This window comes from Crotalus tigris, unplaced genomic scaffold (genome assembly GCF_016545835.1).
Source record: "Crotalus tigris isolate CLP2741 ecotype Arizona unplaced genomic scaffold, ASM1654583v1 scf7180000018362.2422785, whole genome shotgun sequence".
In the NCBI taxonomy this organism is placed as follows: Eukaryota; Metazoa; Chordata; class Lepidosauria; order Squamata; family Viperidae; genus Crotalus; species Crotalus tigris.
The window spans coordinates 909,611-925,336 of record NW_024096964.1 but is presented as its reverse complement, the minus strand read 5'-3'; the positions used below and the strand labels follow the sequence as shown (position 1 = coordinate 925,336).

Sequence of the window (15,726 nt, the reverse complement as noted above, 5' to 3'; positions counted from 1 at the left end):
TGGCTTTTTTGGACGTAATCCTGATGTAGGGGACATAGGGAATGGCCCTGAGGACAGGTGGAAGACCGGCTATCAAGGCAATGATCAGATAAGAGGGTTTGAAGTCAGAAACTAATTTGAGAAAATGTCTAACAAAGCCGCTCTCAAGTTCACATGAAAATAAAGCAAGGGAGAGAGGGAAGCATTCAGGCATGCAAAATTCTGTTACCAAAGCTGTTACAAAAGTAGTCCTGGCCTATAGTATATGTATGGCAGATGTCAGACCCAGCACACTACCAACCTGGCCGCTACCAACCTGGCCGTTTGCAGCCTCCAGCCTGCGCCAACGGCGAGCGTGTCCTGGCGGCTCCGGCGGGACGGCACCTACACCGCCGGCGTGATCTGCGTGCAGCCAGCTGATTGGGCATGTGACGTCCTCACGTGGAAGCCAACACGGGGGATGGGGGCTGTGGGCAGGAGCTATGAATTGCCGCTGGGTCTGACAGGATCTAATATCAGTTAGGGCGGGGGGGAACGGACTTGTTCCACGGGGCTTGCTGCTGTGGGACTGACTGAGGACTTGTTTCATGGGGCTTGCTGCGGTGGAGGTTAGCACAGGGTGGGGGGATGGGTGGATTATGGGCGGGGTATCCTTATAAGGCTTGATGAGGGTGTGTGCTGTGGGTGTAGCCCGGGACGGCATATAGCGCGCGGGGTTGGAGCCTCTCCCAGGGTAAACTTTGTTTCCTGCAACGTGCAACGTGCAATAAACTTTGTTGGATTCTGGAGCGTGCCTGGTGTATTGCTTGCCTGATCAACCACCAGTCCCGGAGCGGTATAATAGCAACATGAAAGGGGAAGGGGCAGATCACATAACGGATGGGAATCAGGGCGAGTACCCAGCAGTGTACGAGGATCTTGCAATGGTCTTTAGTGAGCAGGAGTGCGACAGTCTGCCTCCCCATAGGCGTACAGATTGCGCGATTGAACTTATCCCTGGGGCGAAACTCCCAAAGGCCCGAATGTACCCAATGACGTTCACGGAGTTACAGGAGATGAGGCAGTACGTGGATAAGAACTTAGCCAGAGGATTTATAGTACCAGCACGGTCTCGGATGGCCGCCCCTGTACTGTTCCAGGGAAAGAAGGATGGGGGTTTGAGGTTATGTGTAGACTTCCGAGGTCTCAATGCGGTGTGTATAGAACAGGTGTATCCCCTGCCCCTTATAAAAGACCTTCTGACCCACTTGGCTACTGGAACCATCTTCACAAAGCTGGACCTCCGTGAGGCATACTACAGGGTTCGCATCAGGGAGGGAGATGAGTGGAAAACAACCTTTAACTGTCCGCTAGGCAGTTATCAGTTCAAAGTAATGCCATTCGGGTTACAAGGGGCCCCGGCTGTGTTTATGCAGCTGATCAATGAGGTGCTGCACGACCACTTATACAAGGGTGTCCTCGTGTATCTGGATGACATCTTAATCTACTCACGATCACTAGAGGAACATGTGGAATTGGTGCGCACGGTTCTACGCAAATTGTTAGACGCTCAGCTATACTGTAAAATATCGAAATGCGAATTCCACAAGGAGCGTATTGACTATCTTGGCTTCAGAGTGTCGGCGGCAGGGATAGAAATGGATCCCAATAAGGTAAAATGCGTATTGGAATGGCAAGCGCCAAAAACCCGCCGTCAGCTACAGCGGTTTCTAGGGTTTGCAAACTTTTACCGGCAGTTCATCCCCTCCTTCGCTGACGTGGCCCTGCCGCTGACTCAGTTGTTGCGCACCAAGCGATTAACCGGAAAACCTCGCCCAGGACAACCTCTTGCCTGGACTATGGCCTGCCAACAGGCTTTCGAGTCCCTTAAAGGGCTATTCGCACGAGACCCCATTCTGATACACCCCGATCCAGGCCGGCCATTCGTCGTACAAGCCGACGCCAGCGATGTCGCCATTGGGGCGATATTGTTGCAACGTAATGCAGACGGATTGTTACAACCGTGTGCCTACACGTCCAAAAAGTTCACGGACACGGAACGCCGCTGGGCAGTGTGGGAGAAGGAAGCGTTTGCTGTGAAATGGGCCCTGTCGACATGGCGTCATTTGCTGGAGGGCGCACAGCACCCCTTCGAGGTGTGGACAGACCATCAAAATCTAGCGGTCCTCCAAACCCCAAGAAGATTAGCACCCAAACATGTGCGATGGGCGCAATACTTCCAACGGTTCAAATTCCACCTGAAAGTCGTTCCGGGAGGGAAAAATTTCCTAGCCGACGCACTATCCCGGCTACCACAGTACAATAGCAAGAGAGAGCAGGTGATTCACGCTATCATACCTCCGTATAATCCGGGTCCCGGCCTGCCTGAGAAGGGTGCACAGTTAGGAGCCTTCGAGGATGGGCTGAGATCGGCTTTGTTAACAGACCCCTGGATTTTGGCTAACCCTGGGGTCTTGAGTCGTCGTGATGGGTTAGCCTGGTATGGGGATAGGTTATACGTTCCATTGGCACTAAGGAACCGAGTGTACCACAGATGTCATGACTCAAAAACAGCCGGCCATTTTGGATTTGTAAAGACACTCCATCTAGTGAGACGCCAGTTCTGGTGGCCAGGGATGAGGAAAGACATTGAAGAATATGTCAACCGGTGTCACCTTTGCGCCCAAGCAAAAACGGTACCGAAAAAACCCATGGGATTACTACAGCAAGTATCTGACCCGGACCGCCCATGGCAGGATCTCGGGATGGACTTCCTTGTAGATCTGCCAAACGTGAGGGGCTACACGGTGATCTGGACAGTGGTGGATCTCTTTTCTAAGCAGGCCCACTTCATCCCCTGCAAGGGTCTACCATCTGCAAAACGGTTGGCGAAATTGTTTGTACAACATATTTACAGACTACATGGGGCGCCCCGTCGAGTTATTTCAGATCGCGGCGTGCAGTTCACAGCCCGCTTCTGGCGAGATTTCCTAGCCAGTATTGGAACCACACAAGGATTGAGCTCGGCATACCACCCCTGTACCAACGGGGCGGCAGAACGGGCACATGCAGCGATTGAACGGTACTTACGCTGTTATGTATCGTATCAACAGCTGGATTGGGTGGACTATGTTCCATTTGCTGAACTAGCGTATAATAACGCAGTGCATAACAGTACCGGTCTAACCCCATTTCAGGTTGTTTATGGGTATGATGTGGTCCCCTTACCCGATTGTGTGTCACCAGACCCCCCTCTACACCGGTCAGAGGGTTGGTTTGCTCGAGCGGGCCAGGTGTGGCGTAGCGTAAAGCAAGCACTAGACCAAGCAACACAGGTGGCTAAGTATCACGCCGACAAGAGACGTCGACAACCGCTCCAATTCCGTGTGGGGGATAAAGTATACTTATCAACCAAATATGTTAAGTTACAGGTCCCCTGCAAGAAACTGGCACCAAAATATATCGGGCCCTTTCGCATAGCACAAATCATCAATCCGGTAACGGTGAGGCTCGAATTACCAAAGCTTCTAGGTAAAATACATCCGACATTTCACGTAAGTTTATTGAAGCCGGTGGGGAGGACATCTCATGGACAAACCCCAGGCCCTGTCACCCCAGGAAGGTACGAAATAGAGGACATAGTTGACTCGCGACTACGGGGTAAAAGACTGTACTACCTGGTCGTGTGGAAGGGGTATCCTTTGTCTGAAGCCTCCTGGGTATTGAGTGAGGATGTATCCGCCCCCGAGCTAGTTAAAAGGTATCACAGAAGGGTACCACACGGAGCGCGGGGGGGGGCAAGGGGACGGTTAATTGGCGTATCTGGCCACAGGGTACACGCGGTGACTCATCTGTTACCTTTGTTTCAGGGGGAGTTGTGGTGAGGGGAAGCCGAATGTCAGACCCAGCACACTACCAACCTGGCCGCTACCAACCTGGCCGTTTGCAGCCTCCCGCCTGCGCCAACGGCGAGCGTGTCCTGGCGGCTCCGGCGGGACGGCACCTACACCGCCGGCGTGATCTGCGTGCAGCCAGCTGATTGGGCATGTGACGTCCTCACGTGGAAGCCAACACGGGGGATGGGGGCTGTGGGCAGGAGCTATGAATTGCCGCTGGGTCTGACAGGATCTAATATCAGTTAGGGCGGGGGGGAACGGACTTGTTTCACGGGGCTTGCTGCTGTGGGACTGACTGAGGACTTGTTTCATGGGGCTTGCTGCGGTGGAGGTTAGCACAGGGTGGGGTGGATGGGTGGATTATGGGCGGGGTATCCTTATAAGGCTTGATGAGGGTGTGTGCTGTGGGTGTAGCCCGGGACGGCATATAGCGCGCGGGGTTGGAGCCTCTCCCAGGGTAAACTTTGTTTCCTGCAACGTGCAATAAACTTTGTTGGATTCTGGAGCGTGCCTGGTGTATTGCTTGCCTGATTCACTCAAGGACGTTCCTTACAGCAGACATGTCAAACACAAGGCCCAGGGGCCGGATGCGGCCCGCAAAGTGATTTCATGTGGCCCGCGAAGCCATCCTGGAAACAGTGAGGGAACGGCCCCCGCTGCCTTGGCCCTGGCCCTGGCCAGCCGGGAGCCAATGTACAATTTTGTAATGGCCATCTTGGCACTTGCCCCAGTGGACCATGCCTTGGCACTTGCCCCACCCTCTTCTGCCCGAGACCCTCAGATCTGTCCCACTCCTGCCCAGACCCCCCATAGGCACCCTTGACGCGAATGATGTAGAACTGGCCACACCCACCCAGTAGGCCACACCCACTCCATCCACATCCACCCAGTAGGATGCAGCCACTCTGGCCACACCCACCTGCCCCCCCCAGGGCAACTGCAATGTTGATGCGGCCCTCAGTGAAATTGAGTTTGACACCCCTGATGTATAGTATTAGTCTGGTCTACCTTTTTAGGCTGATACCTACACATCAATGACTCCACAGTCTTCATATCAGCCCCAAAACCAAGAATGACACATGGTGATTCTTCCAAACTGAGTTCTTTATTGCTTCACACCTATAGACAAAACCTTGCCGGACTGAAGACTCTACTGTTTTGCATCTATAATATAATCTGTGAGCTGTTAGGGAAGGGCTCTCTGCATCCTCTTTCACTCATACATCATATCTGGGCTGAGCTGCTTCTTACTTCCATCCTGGGAATCCATCTCTCGAAGTAGAAGAGAAGTTCCAATCAAGATTCTGCCAGCAGGCCTCTCAACACTTTTAAAAGACCCTGTTAATAATTTGGGGTCACTACCAAAACATCTGATTCAGAACTGGGTATAGTTAAGGAAATTACTTCACTCAGAATTATAGACAGACTTGGGCTCTTGAGCTATACCTTCACTAATGTGAACGTTTGCAGCTATGCCAAGGCTCTTTCTAGCTTAGTACAATGGCATCTATTCCTCATGAGCACTGATGATGTTACCTAGTTGGGTGGTGAAATGTCTGCAAGAAAACAACCAAGCTCAGAGAGCACCAAGGACCTCACAGTTCAATCCTGAGCTAGAAATATTATCTTCTATCAGCTACTGCAGATGTCCCAGATGTTTGTGAACTGTAATTTCAAGCAACCTTCACCAAAGATTTAAGCAGGCTGAAGCAGAATAGATGTAACCATGCTACTTCTAAGGAGTTTCAGTTCCACACTTTGAGTCTCCATCAATAAACAACATTCTCCATGGAAAAAAAAAACATCTTTCTGACCCACATATCTTTTAAATGGAAATACGACTACAGGACAGAAAACCTGTTTCCTGTTACTGCTTTTTGACAATCCCCAAGGATTGTCCTGCACAGATAGATTCCCCAAAATAATGCATCCTGGATTCTTTAGTAGAGAAGAAGTGTTTGAAGACATTGAAGAGGTTAATTGCGCAGAAACAATTTGTTAAGAGAACACCAGTCTCAGCAATGCATTTGATTTTGATGAATCTCTTCCTTGCTTAACCCAGAAGAGATGCAGCTATTTACCTTGACAAAAAGGCCACGTAAGAGAGTTTACAGTGCAAAGTGTGCAAAAATAAGAATAGTTTCAACAGCTGACTGGGGCAGATTCCACATCTCTTTTCTGGCATGGAACCCATTTTTAGAAATGTGACAAAACGACAAGGGAGCACCATCACACCGCATTTTTAAGCACACGTTTCTCTTGCTGCAGAAGAGATCTGAAACTTTAATAGTGCACTAATAATGATTTCTGCATCTTTATGTTCCTCTCACAGAAGATTGCAGCCACAAGTGATGTGCCATTTGAAAAAAAAAAATTCAGCACTGAAGGAAGGAAGGAGATAATCAAGAAATCACATTTTCTTGAGTTATTGGAAATAAGATATAGCTTTGGGTACAACTGATATTGGTGTGCTTTTCAGTAATGGCCTGGTACGTTAAGATTTGTTTAAAAAAACACAATTTAAGTACGATATTCCTTTCAAATAACTTTAACTTATAGATGATCATTCATTTTTTTTTACTTATCGTTAGCTTGATCCAGCAGGTACTACTGGACTTTGATAGGGCTTTTAAGCAGAAGTAGCCCATTCAGGGATTCAATATGGACCACATCATGGGGAAAATAAATTTTATATATCTTGAAAGTGGAAGGTTGACCTCCAATATATTGTTTATTAAAGAAGCAGAACTTGGAACCTTTCATTTCTAAGTTAAACATTCAGTAAACCAAGATGCTGAAAAGAAATTGGCTATTGTGTGTCTATAGATGACAGGTGCAAAATCTGAAGTCCTAAGGTTACATGTAACCTCCCCCAAGCCTTGAATCTGCCTCCAACAGCTGCTAAAAGCTATTATCAAATTATAATTTTAACATGATTGAAGCAATACTCTTATTATGCCAGCAAAAGAGAGGTGTTGATATGAACTCTACAGTCTCTGTCCCTTTTTACCACCCTGTAATCCCTTAAATTGGGATAGAGTCTGGATGACTGGATGGAGCTGAGCATTTACTAGCCAGATGCCCTTCCTGACGCCTACTTGTAGTTCACAGCAGATATTTTTTTCTTTGCGCCCTGAGAGAGAAACATCTGTTGCTACCTAGGATTGAATTCTCAACTCTCTGTGAAAAGAGCTGGAAAAAGTGAATGCAGAAAGATAAGGAGGATAGCTTTGAAGCTGTCTAAGAGTGTTTAGCATTACAGCCCCAGAGTAAACAGGCACACTGTCATTATGAGAGAGTATTCCATTTAATATTCTGTAATTCTAAGTTTGCTTAATTTACTCTCTCTTGCTAGGGCAAGGGTGACCAACCTTGGCAGCTTTCAGACTTGTGGGCTTCAACTCCCAGAACTGGATAACCATTTGTCTGAAATAGTATAGGGTTTCCTGCACGAGCAAGGGGTTGGACTAGAAGACCTCCAAGGTCCCTTTCAAATCTGTTGTTCTATTCTATTCTATTCTATTCTATTCTATTCTATTCTATTCTATTCTATTCTATTCTATTCTATCCCCAGTTGGACTAGAAGTCCCTTTCAAATCTATTATTCTGTTCTATTCTACTCTACTCTACTCTACTCTACTCTACTCTACTCTACTCTATTCTATTCTATTCTATTCTATTCTATTCTATTCTATTCTATTCTATTCTATTCTTTCCCCAGCCAGCCCATGCTGGTTGTGGAATTGTGGGAGTCAAATTCTGAGAGTTAAATTCTGAACCCCACAAATCTTAAAAGTTGCCAAGGTTAGACACCCCTGGTATGTTGTGTATGTGTGTGTGTGTGTGTGTGTGTGTGTGTGTGTGTGTGTGTGTGTGTTTTGGGGGTGGGCTTAATTTACTTGCCGATTTTTTTGTACTGTATGTTCTTGCATTCCCTGCGCATCTTCCTTTTGCTTTCCACTATAAAGGGAAATAGCTGCAATTCTGATGTTTACTCTTTCTGTATCAGGGAACTCATCTGAGCCTTTTGGATGGCTATCAGCATAATGTAAAACAATAAACATCTGCAGTAAAATAAAGAACAGGGAGCCTGAGCAGCTGCTATAAAAAGTCATATGTTTTAATTGACAAGCCATATAGCAGCCTCCACAGGATGGAAAGTATTGCCTTGGGTCTCATTGCCAAGCTGGGAAAAGCTTCCCTTGGTGGCAATTTCAATAAAAAAACATTTTCTCCCCCGCTTTCCGGAAATGTAAACCAAGCTAACAGGCTGAGCAATCACAGAAGAGGTGCAGCTTCATGTAGACATAAATAATGATCTCTTTTGATCAGGCAGTTTAGATCAAAATAACTCTCTTTCCCTTCTCCATCCTAGTACACTCCCACGTCCACAAGCAAACACATTGCGGGTCTAAGGAAGAAGGTAGAATAAGATATGGGCCAAGGCTGATAAAAGCCTGAAGTCTGAACTGCACTTCAAAATTTATTACAAGTAATCCTTAACCTACAGCTGTAATGGACCCTGCTCATCACAGTTGTAAGTTGTGTGTAGGAGAAGAGCCAGCAGAGCTGGGAGGCAGAGTTAAGTGTGTCATCAGCTTAGAGTTCCTATGTTGCCACAAATGATCCAGGTTCAACCCTTCTTGAATTCCGTTGATGTTTATCTAGTGCCAATTTAGTATTGAACTTCACATATAGGCTTGAATAACTCTTCTGGGCTGCAGCTTAACAAACAGTCCTGATCCTTTGCACTTGACATTAATCCTTTTCTCCTACATTGTGATGGTCATAAAACATGTCAATCACGTGACAGACCTGATTTTCCATTCATTCATTCATTCAATCAATCATTCATTCATTCATTCATTTGCTGCATTTGTTAAGCCAACACCATAGTCATAAAGTGACTGCCATGGTTATTAAGGGAATCGGTGGTTCACTATGAGCAGTTTTGCTGAAACCCGGAAGTAAATGTCCGTCTTCAGCAAAAACATCATAAAATGTAGTCACGTGAATGCAGGACACTGCAAACGGCTGCAAATGCAGCCCAATTGCTGAGCACCCAAAGTTCAGTCATGTGATCTGGGGGGGAGTAACTGTCAGAATTGTGAATCCATAATTGTAAGTATCCTCCAGGTAATAATAATAATAATAATAAAGTTGGAAGGAACCTTGGAGGTCATCTAGTCCAACCGCCTGCTCAGGCAGGAAACCCTATACCATTTCAGACAAATGGCTGTCCAGTCTCTTCTTAAAAACTTCCAGTGTTGGAGTATTCACAACTTCTGAAGGCAGGTTGTTCCACTGGTTAATTGTTCTAACTGTCAGGAAATTTCTCCTTCGTTCTAGGTTACTTCTCTCTTTGGTCAGTTTCCATCAGTTGCTTCTTGTCCTGCCTTCAGGTGCTTTGGAGAATAGCTTGACTCCCTCTTCTTTGTGGCAGCCCCTGAGATATTGGAACACTGCTATCATGTCCCCCCTCATCCTTCTCTTCATTAAACTAGATATACCCAATTCCAGCAGCCTTTCCTTATATGTTTTAGCCTCCAGTCCCCTGATCATCTTTGATGCTCTTCTCTGCATTCTTTCTAGAGTTTCAACATCTTTTTCAACATCGTGGTGACCAAAGCTGGATGCAGTATTCCAAGTGTGGCCTTACCAAGGCTTTATAAAGTGGTATTAACACTTCATGTGATCTTCACATAGATCCATTGTAACTTCAAGCAGTGGCTAAGTGACTAGTTATAACTTGAGGATTACCTGAAAGAGGTTCATTTATCAAGATGTTAAGGGTTTTTTTTCTTACCAACTCCTTGTTTTTCATACATTTCTTTGAAAAAACTTGGAATATATTGAAGCCAAAATTACAAGACTATATCTGATTTACATGGCCATGTCATGGGTGCAAACTCATTGGAGAAGGCAATGATGCTAGGAATGGTTAGTGGAACAAGAAGAAGGGGCAAGCAAAGAACAAGCCAGCTTGATACCATCAAAATTGATACAAAGATGAACATTCAACAAGTGAAAGAAGCTGTGCTTAACAACGTAGCATGGAAAGTACTTGCCTATAAAGTCACCAAGAGTCAGATGCTATTGAACAGTTAAAACTACTACTACTACTATATAGATTTTGAATTTCCCCACCACACAAGGTAGGCTTGCAAGGGAGAACGGGACTGATTCAAAGACCCTGTAGACTTCATTACTCAGCAGAGATTTCAAACTAGTGCAAAAGTGACATCAGTCTATGGAAGATTCTACACAGCGAGGGTAGATTGTTCGGTTAGATTGTTCAGCCATTGGAGAACAGCTTGCCTGACAAGTTGTGATGGAATATCGTATGAAAGTGGATTCCCTGGAGAGAATTTATATTCCTTGTAGTTATCTCGTCATTAGCACTCTTTCTAAGAGTTGTTGAGGCCACTTGGAGATTTATCTGTGCCCTATAGATAGACCACAGATAAACCTCCAAGTGGCCTCAATGACTCTCAGACATGGAGCACACAGATAAACCTCCAAGTGGCCCAAATGACTCTCAGACATGGAGGCACAGATAAACCTCCAAGTGGCCTCAATGACTCTCATGTGGAGGGCACAAATAAACCTCTAAGTGGCCCCAATGACTCTCAGACGTGGAGGGCACAGATAAACCTCCAAGTGGCCCAATGGCTCTCATACTTGGAGGACACAGATAAACCTCCAAGTGACCTCAATGACTCTCAGATGTGGAGGGCACAAATAAACCTCCAAGTGGCCCCAATGACTCTCAGACGTGGAGGGCACAGATAAACCTCCAAGTGGCCCAATGGCTCTCATACTTGGAGGGCACAGATAAACCTCCGAGTGACCTCAATGACTCTCAGATGTGGAGGGCACAAATAAACCTACAAGTGGCCTCAATGACTCTCAGATGTGGAGGGCACAGATAAACCTACAAGTGGCTCCAATGACTCTCAGACGTGGAGCGTACAGATAAACCTCTAAGTGGCCTCAATGACTCCCAGACATGGAGGGCACAGATAAACCTCCAAGTGGCCCCAATGGCTCTCATACTTGGAGGGCACAGATAAACCTCCAAGTGGCCTCAATGACTCTCAGATGTGGAGGGCACAAATAAACCTCCAAGTGGCCCCAATGGCTCTCATACTTGGAGGGCACAGATAAACCTCCAAGTGGCCCCAATGGCTCTCAGACATAGAGCGCACAGATAAACTTCCAAATGACTCTCAAACATGGAGGCACAGATAAACCTCCAAGTGGCCTCAATGACTCTCATGTGGAGGGCACAAATAAACCTCTAAGTGGCCCCAGTGACTCTCAGATGTGGAGCGCACAGATAAACTTCCAAGTGGCCCCAGTGACTCTCAGACGTGGAGCGCACAGATAAACCTCCAAGTGCCCCCAATGGCTCTCAGACCTGGAGGGCACAGATAAACCTCCAAACATTAACAATTCTCAAAAAGTGTGCTAACGATCAGATGACTGCAAGGAATATAAATCCTTCCATTCTTCACCATTCAATCAGAACTGAAGAAGCTTCTTGGATGAGAAGAAAAGGAAAAACAAAGTCCAGTTGCCTTTTGGGTTTATTTAAAATTGTTGCCTTAGTCAGCCCTGTATTCTGTCTAGTTTGCCCTGAGGCATCACACCTAAAGAAGATGTGCAAATACTATAACGAGAAGAATTCATATTTTGTCCTTGACTTGTGCCACACTTACACACTAGCTCATTTCTATCAACTGCTGTAATTTTGTCAATTTACACCCCACACACCAAGAGCCTAGTGCTTCAGGCCATTTTCCAATATGCAGTTTTAAAAAAAATAATATTTGCTTGAAGTTGTCTCAATATTGCCTAGATTTAGAAGTGTAATAATGCATAAAAATGCTATCCAGAGAGATTTTAGCTATGAAATATACAAGGCAAAGCTCCACGCAAAGAATGTAATGATCTGTGGATCAGTGTCACATATCTGCAAATCTACTTTTTAACAGAAAATTCGCATTTGTTTTCATTGAAACTTTTACTTCATTTAATGGGAGCAATTTTTATGCTAATAACTGCCCTCAATACCAATGGACTTTGTTCTAATTATCACTAATACAACCCTTTTCGGCACACAGGTTTACAACAGAACTCTTCAAAATACACACTTGTGTTTTTGTATGCAACTTTAGAACTATGAACGATGGTGCACAGATGGTGTTTTACGGCCGTGTGTGTCCCACCAAATCCGTGTTGTCAGATCAAAACATTCAGTACTAAGGAAAATTGTGATAACTTTCTTTGCATCCTTAAAATAATGCATTATCAACCCTATAAATATGATGGTGGATGGGAAGCTTATCTGTTTATCTCATGGAAGGACATTTCTCTTAAATGCTAGACCATGCTCTATATTACAAAGATGTATTTATTATACCCTCTAAACCAGACATGTCAAACACAAGGCCCGGGGGCCGGATGCGGCCCGTGAAGTGGTTTCATGTGGCCCATGAAGCAATCCTGGAAACAGTGAGGGAACAGCCCCCTCTGCCTTGGCCCTGGCCCAGGCTGGCCAGGAGCCAATGCACAATTTTGTGATGGCCATCTATGTGAAACGCATTCAGTCTTAGCTCCATAAGCCCCCCCCCCGCATGGGAGGAACAGTGAGGCTCCTCCAGTGGACCATGCCTTGGCACTTGCCTTGGTCCCACCCCCTTCTGCCAGAGACCATCAGATTTATCCCACTCCTGCCCAGGCTCCCACAGGCACCCTTGACGCAAACGATGTAGAGCTGGCCACGCCCACCCAGTAGACCGCATCCAACCAGGCCACACCCACTTGGCCCCCTGAGGGCAACCACAATGCTGATGCGGCCCTCAATGAAATTGAGTTTGACACCCCTGCTCTAAACAGAGGCATAGAAAGTATATCTTGTGAACCTCAGAACCATTCTTTAAGGTAGAATGAAAGAATGTGTCAGGTCCAGATGATCAAATTTTAGAATTTTTTATTTATTCCCACCTTACTGTTCATCAGGCAAATTCACGCTTACTCCTTACATTCAACACCCTGCTTTTTCTTACACTTTATATGATACGTTATATACCAGATTCTGAGCAGTCTGTCATTTCTTCATATTTCATTGAAAAACTTCTCATTCTACATTAGAACAATTAACCAGTGGAACAACAACCTGCCTCCAGAAGCGGTGAATGCTCCAGCACTGGAAGTTTTTAAGAAGAGCCTGGACAGCCATTTGTCTGAAATGGTATAGGGTTTCATGCCTGAACAGGGGGTTGGACTAGATGACCTCCAAGGTCCCTTCCAACATTATTACTATTATTATTACACATCACAGTGTAACTCTTCTGCAGTACAGTAATCTGAGTCAGCAAATATTTCCAAAAATATACCCACCATGTTTTTTTTAACTTCCACCCTACTACATGGATGCTGGGCCGAAGTTAACCCAAATCACAAACCCAGATTCTTGTTGGTGATCTGTTGCTGTCACTGATGTCCAAAAACAAATTCAGCTACTGCATGCCACCCACCCCAAAATATTCATTTCCAACGAATCATTAAATTCCATCTTCTCGTGTCATACCCTTGCATCCTACCATACTGTATTTTCCAATCTTCTCATTGGAGTGTTTATTCTAAGTGTCAGTACCATTTCAATAGGATTGCAGGTGTTAAACTAAGAAATGCTCTTATTCCCACACACGTGGGTGTGCAGATGTGTCCACATGTTTGTCCATAGCCAGAAATATCAGCGCCCACAATTATACAGTACCATTTATTAAATCCTTAAAGAAGATGACAGGAGATATTCCTAGTAGGTAAAGTAAACAGATTCCCCTAACAATACTGGAGATATCAAGAGGACATAACTAAACTTCAGCTAACTGACAATTAATAGGCTTATCAGTCGAGGGAAAGATAGAACATAGAATCATAGGGCTGGAAGAGACCTCAGAGATCTTCTAGTCCAGTGTTTCCCAATCTTGACAATTTTAAGGCATGTGGACTTCAACTCCCAGAATTCCACAGCTGTGGAATTCTGGGAGTTGAAGTCCACATGCCTTAAAATTGTCAAGATTGGGAAACACTGTTCTAGTCCAACCCTCTGCTCAGGGCAGGTGACCTTACCATTCCAGTCAAATGATTGTCCAGTCTATTTTTGAAAACCTCCAGTGATGGAGCACCCACAAACCCAGGAGACAAGGTATTCTACTGATTAATTATTCTCAACCATTGATGGAAAGGGAACCACTGTTCATTTTAGGTCCTCTTCCTTCTGCCCCACCCATGGATGGGTCTCTCAATCCTGGGATGGAGAGAACAGGATGAAAGCACTTTACTTGGAAAGAAAGACCCCCTGTACAATTATGCCAAGAAGTTGGCTGTTTTTTGTTTTTTTTATCTCTGGCTTCCTCACCCACCAAGGCACCTGCACCTACCTGGAACATGGGGGAACGTCTCTTGCGTCGTTGCAGCGTGCAGGCCAGCAGCTCTGCAAAAAACTTTGCCATATACAAAGAGGGTTAGACGCAGCCCGCCTGGATGATCCTTTGGAAGCTCAAATGAGAGGACACTTCCTTATGGCCACGGCATCCAACGGGGAGGCATTTTAAACCAGATTCTTCCTGCTCCCGCATTGTGCCAGGAGACAGATGCCCAAGCTGCAAGGGATCCCCTCCCAAATGGACTGCTAAAAAGCAGCCTTAGCCACTCCTACTCCCCCCCCCCATTAAAAACCCAGGCAGAAGGGAAGGGAATAAATCCACAGAGATTGGCTTTCGGTTGCGGGCTTCCAAGCTTTCTTACTGAAATGTCAGGATGGCTACAGCGGAAAAGGAGAGGGCCCTGCAAGGGGGAGTCAAGAGGGACAATCCTTAAGGCACATGAAAGAAACATGGGGAGGGGGAGGAAGAGGAGGAGGAGGAGAAGAAGGAGGAGAAGAAGAAGAAGAAGAAGAAGAAGAAGAAGAAGAAGAAGAAGAAGAAGAAGAAGAAGAAGAAGAAGAAGAAGAAGAAGAAGAAGAAGAAGAAGAAGAAGAAGAAGAAGAAGAAGAAGATGGAAGGGACCTTGGTGGTCATCTAGTCCAACCCCCTGCTCAGGCAGAAAACCCTATACATTTCAGACAAATGGCTGTCCAGTCTCTTCTTAAAAACTTCCAGTATTGGAGCATTCACGGCTTCTGGAGGCAGGTTGCTCCACTGGTTAATTTTTCTCGCTGTCAGGAAATTTCTCCTTGTTCTAGGTTGCTTCTCTCCTTGCTTAGTTTCCATCCATTGTCTCTTGTCCTGCCTTCAGGTGCTTTGGAGAATAGCTTGACTCCCTCTCCTTTGGGGCAACCCCTGAGATATTGGAACACTGCTATCATGTCACCCCTTGCCCTTCTCTTCATTAAACTAGACATAGCCAATTCCAGCAACCGTCCCTTATATGTTTTGACCAGCTCAAGGTTGACTCAGCCTTGCATCCATCTGAGGTTGGTAAAATGAGGAGCCAGATTGTTGGGGGTCAATATGCTGACCCTGTAAACTGCTTAGAGCAGTGGTGGTGAACCTGTGGCACACATGCCAGAGGCGGCACTCAGAGCCCTTTCTGTGGGCACATGCACCATTGCCCAAGCCCTGTCTCCCCCCATGGCTCCCTCCTCACCAGCAACCCCCCCCAGAGGAGAGTCGCCCCCGGGTGCAGCCTGCACGAAGCAGCGCAGTCAAGGACATGGCAGCGGGGCAGTAGGGACAAGACTCCGCCCTAGCGCCCCATCGTGCACAGATGCTGCGGTGTTCTCGTCAAGCATTGCTGGGCGATTTTGCAGATGCCGAGAGGGGAAATCTAAGGGGTAGCAAATGCCTGCTTGTATCAGGAA

The 15,726-nt window shown here is 46.2% G+C and overlaps 1 protein-coding gene across 1 annotated transcript in view; it reads right to left on the bottom strand.

Annotated features, from left to right (window-relative positions):
- RASGEF1B (RasGEF domain family member 1B) overlaps nucleotides 1-14,530 on the bottom strand; it is a 286,249-nt gene extending 271,719 nt beyond the window's left edge. The window contains exon 1 of the mRNA XM_039350890.1: nucleotides 14,306-14,530. Within this exon, the coding sequence (XP_039206824.1) occupies nucleotides 14,306-14,377 (72 nt within the window). The 5' untranslated portion in view covers nucleotides 14,378-14,530. The remainder of the gene's footprint in view (nucleotides 1-14,305) is intronic.
- Between the last annotated feature and the right edge of the window lie 1,196 nt (nucleotides 14,531-15,726).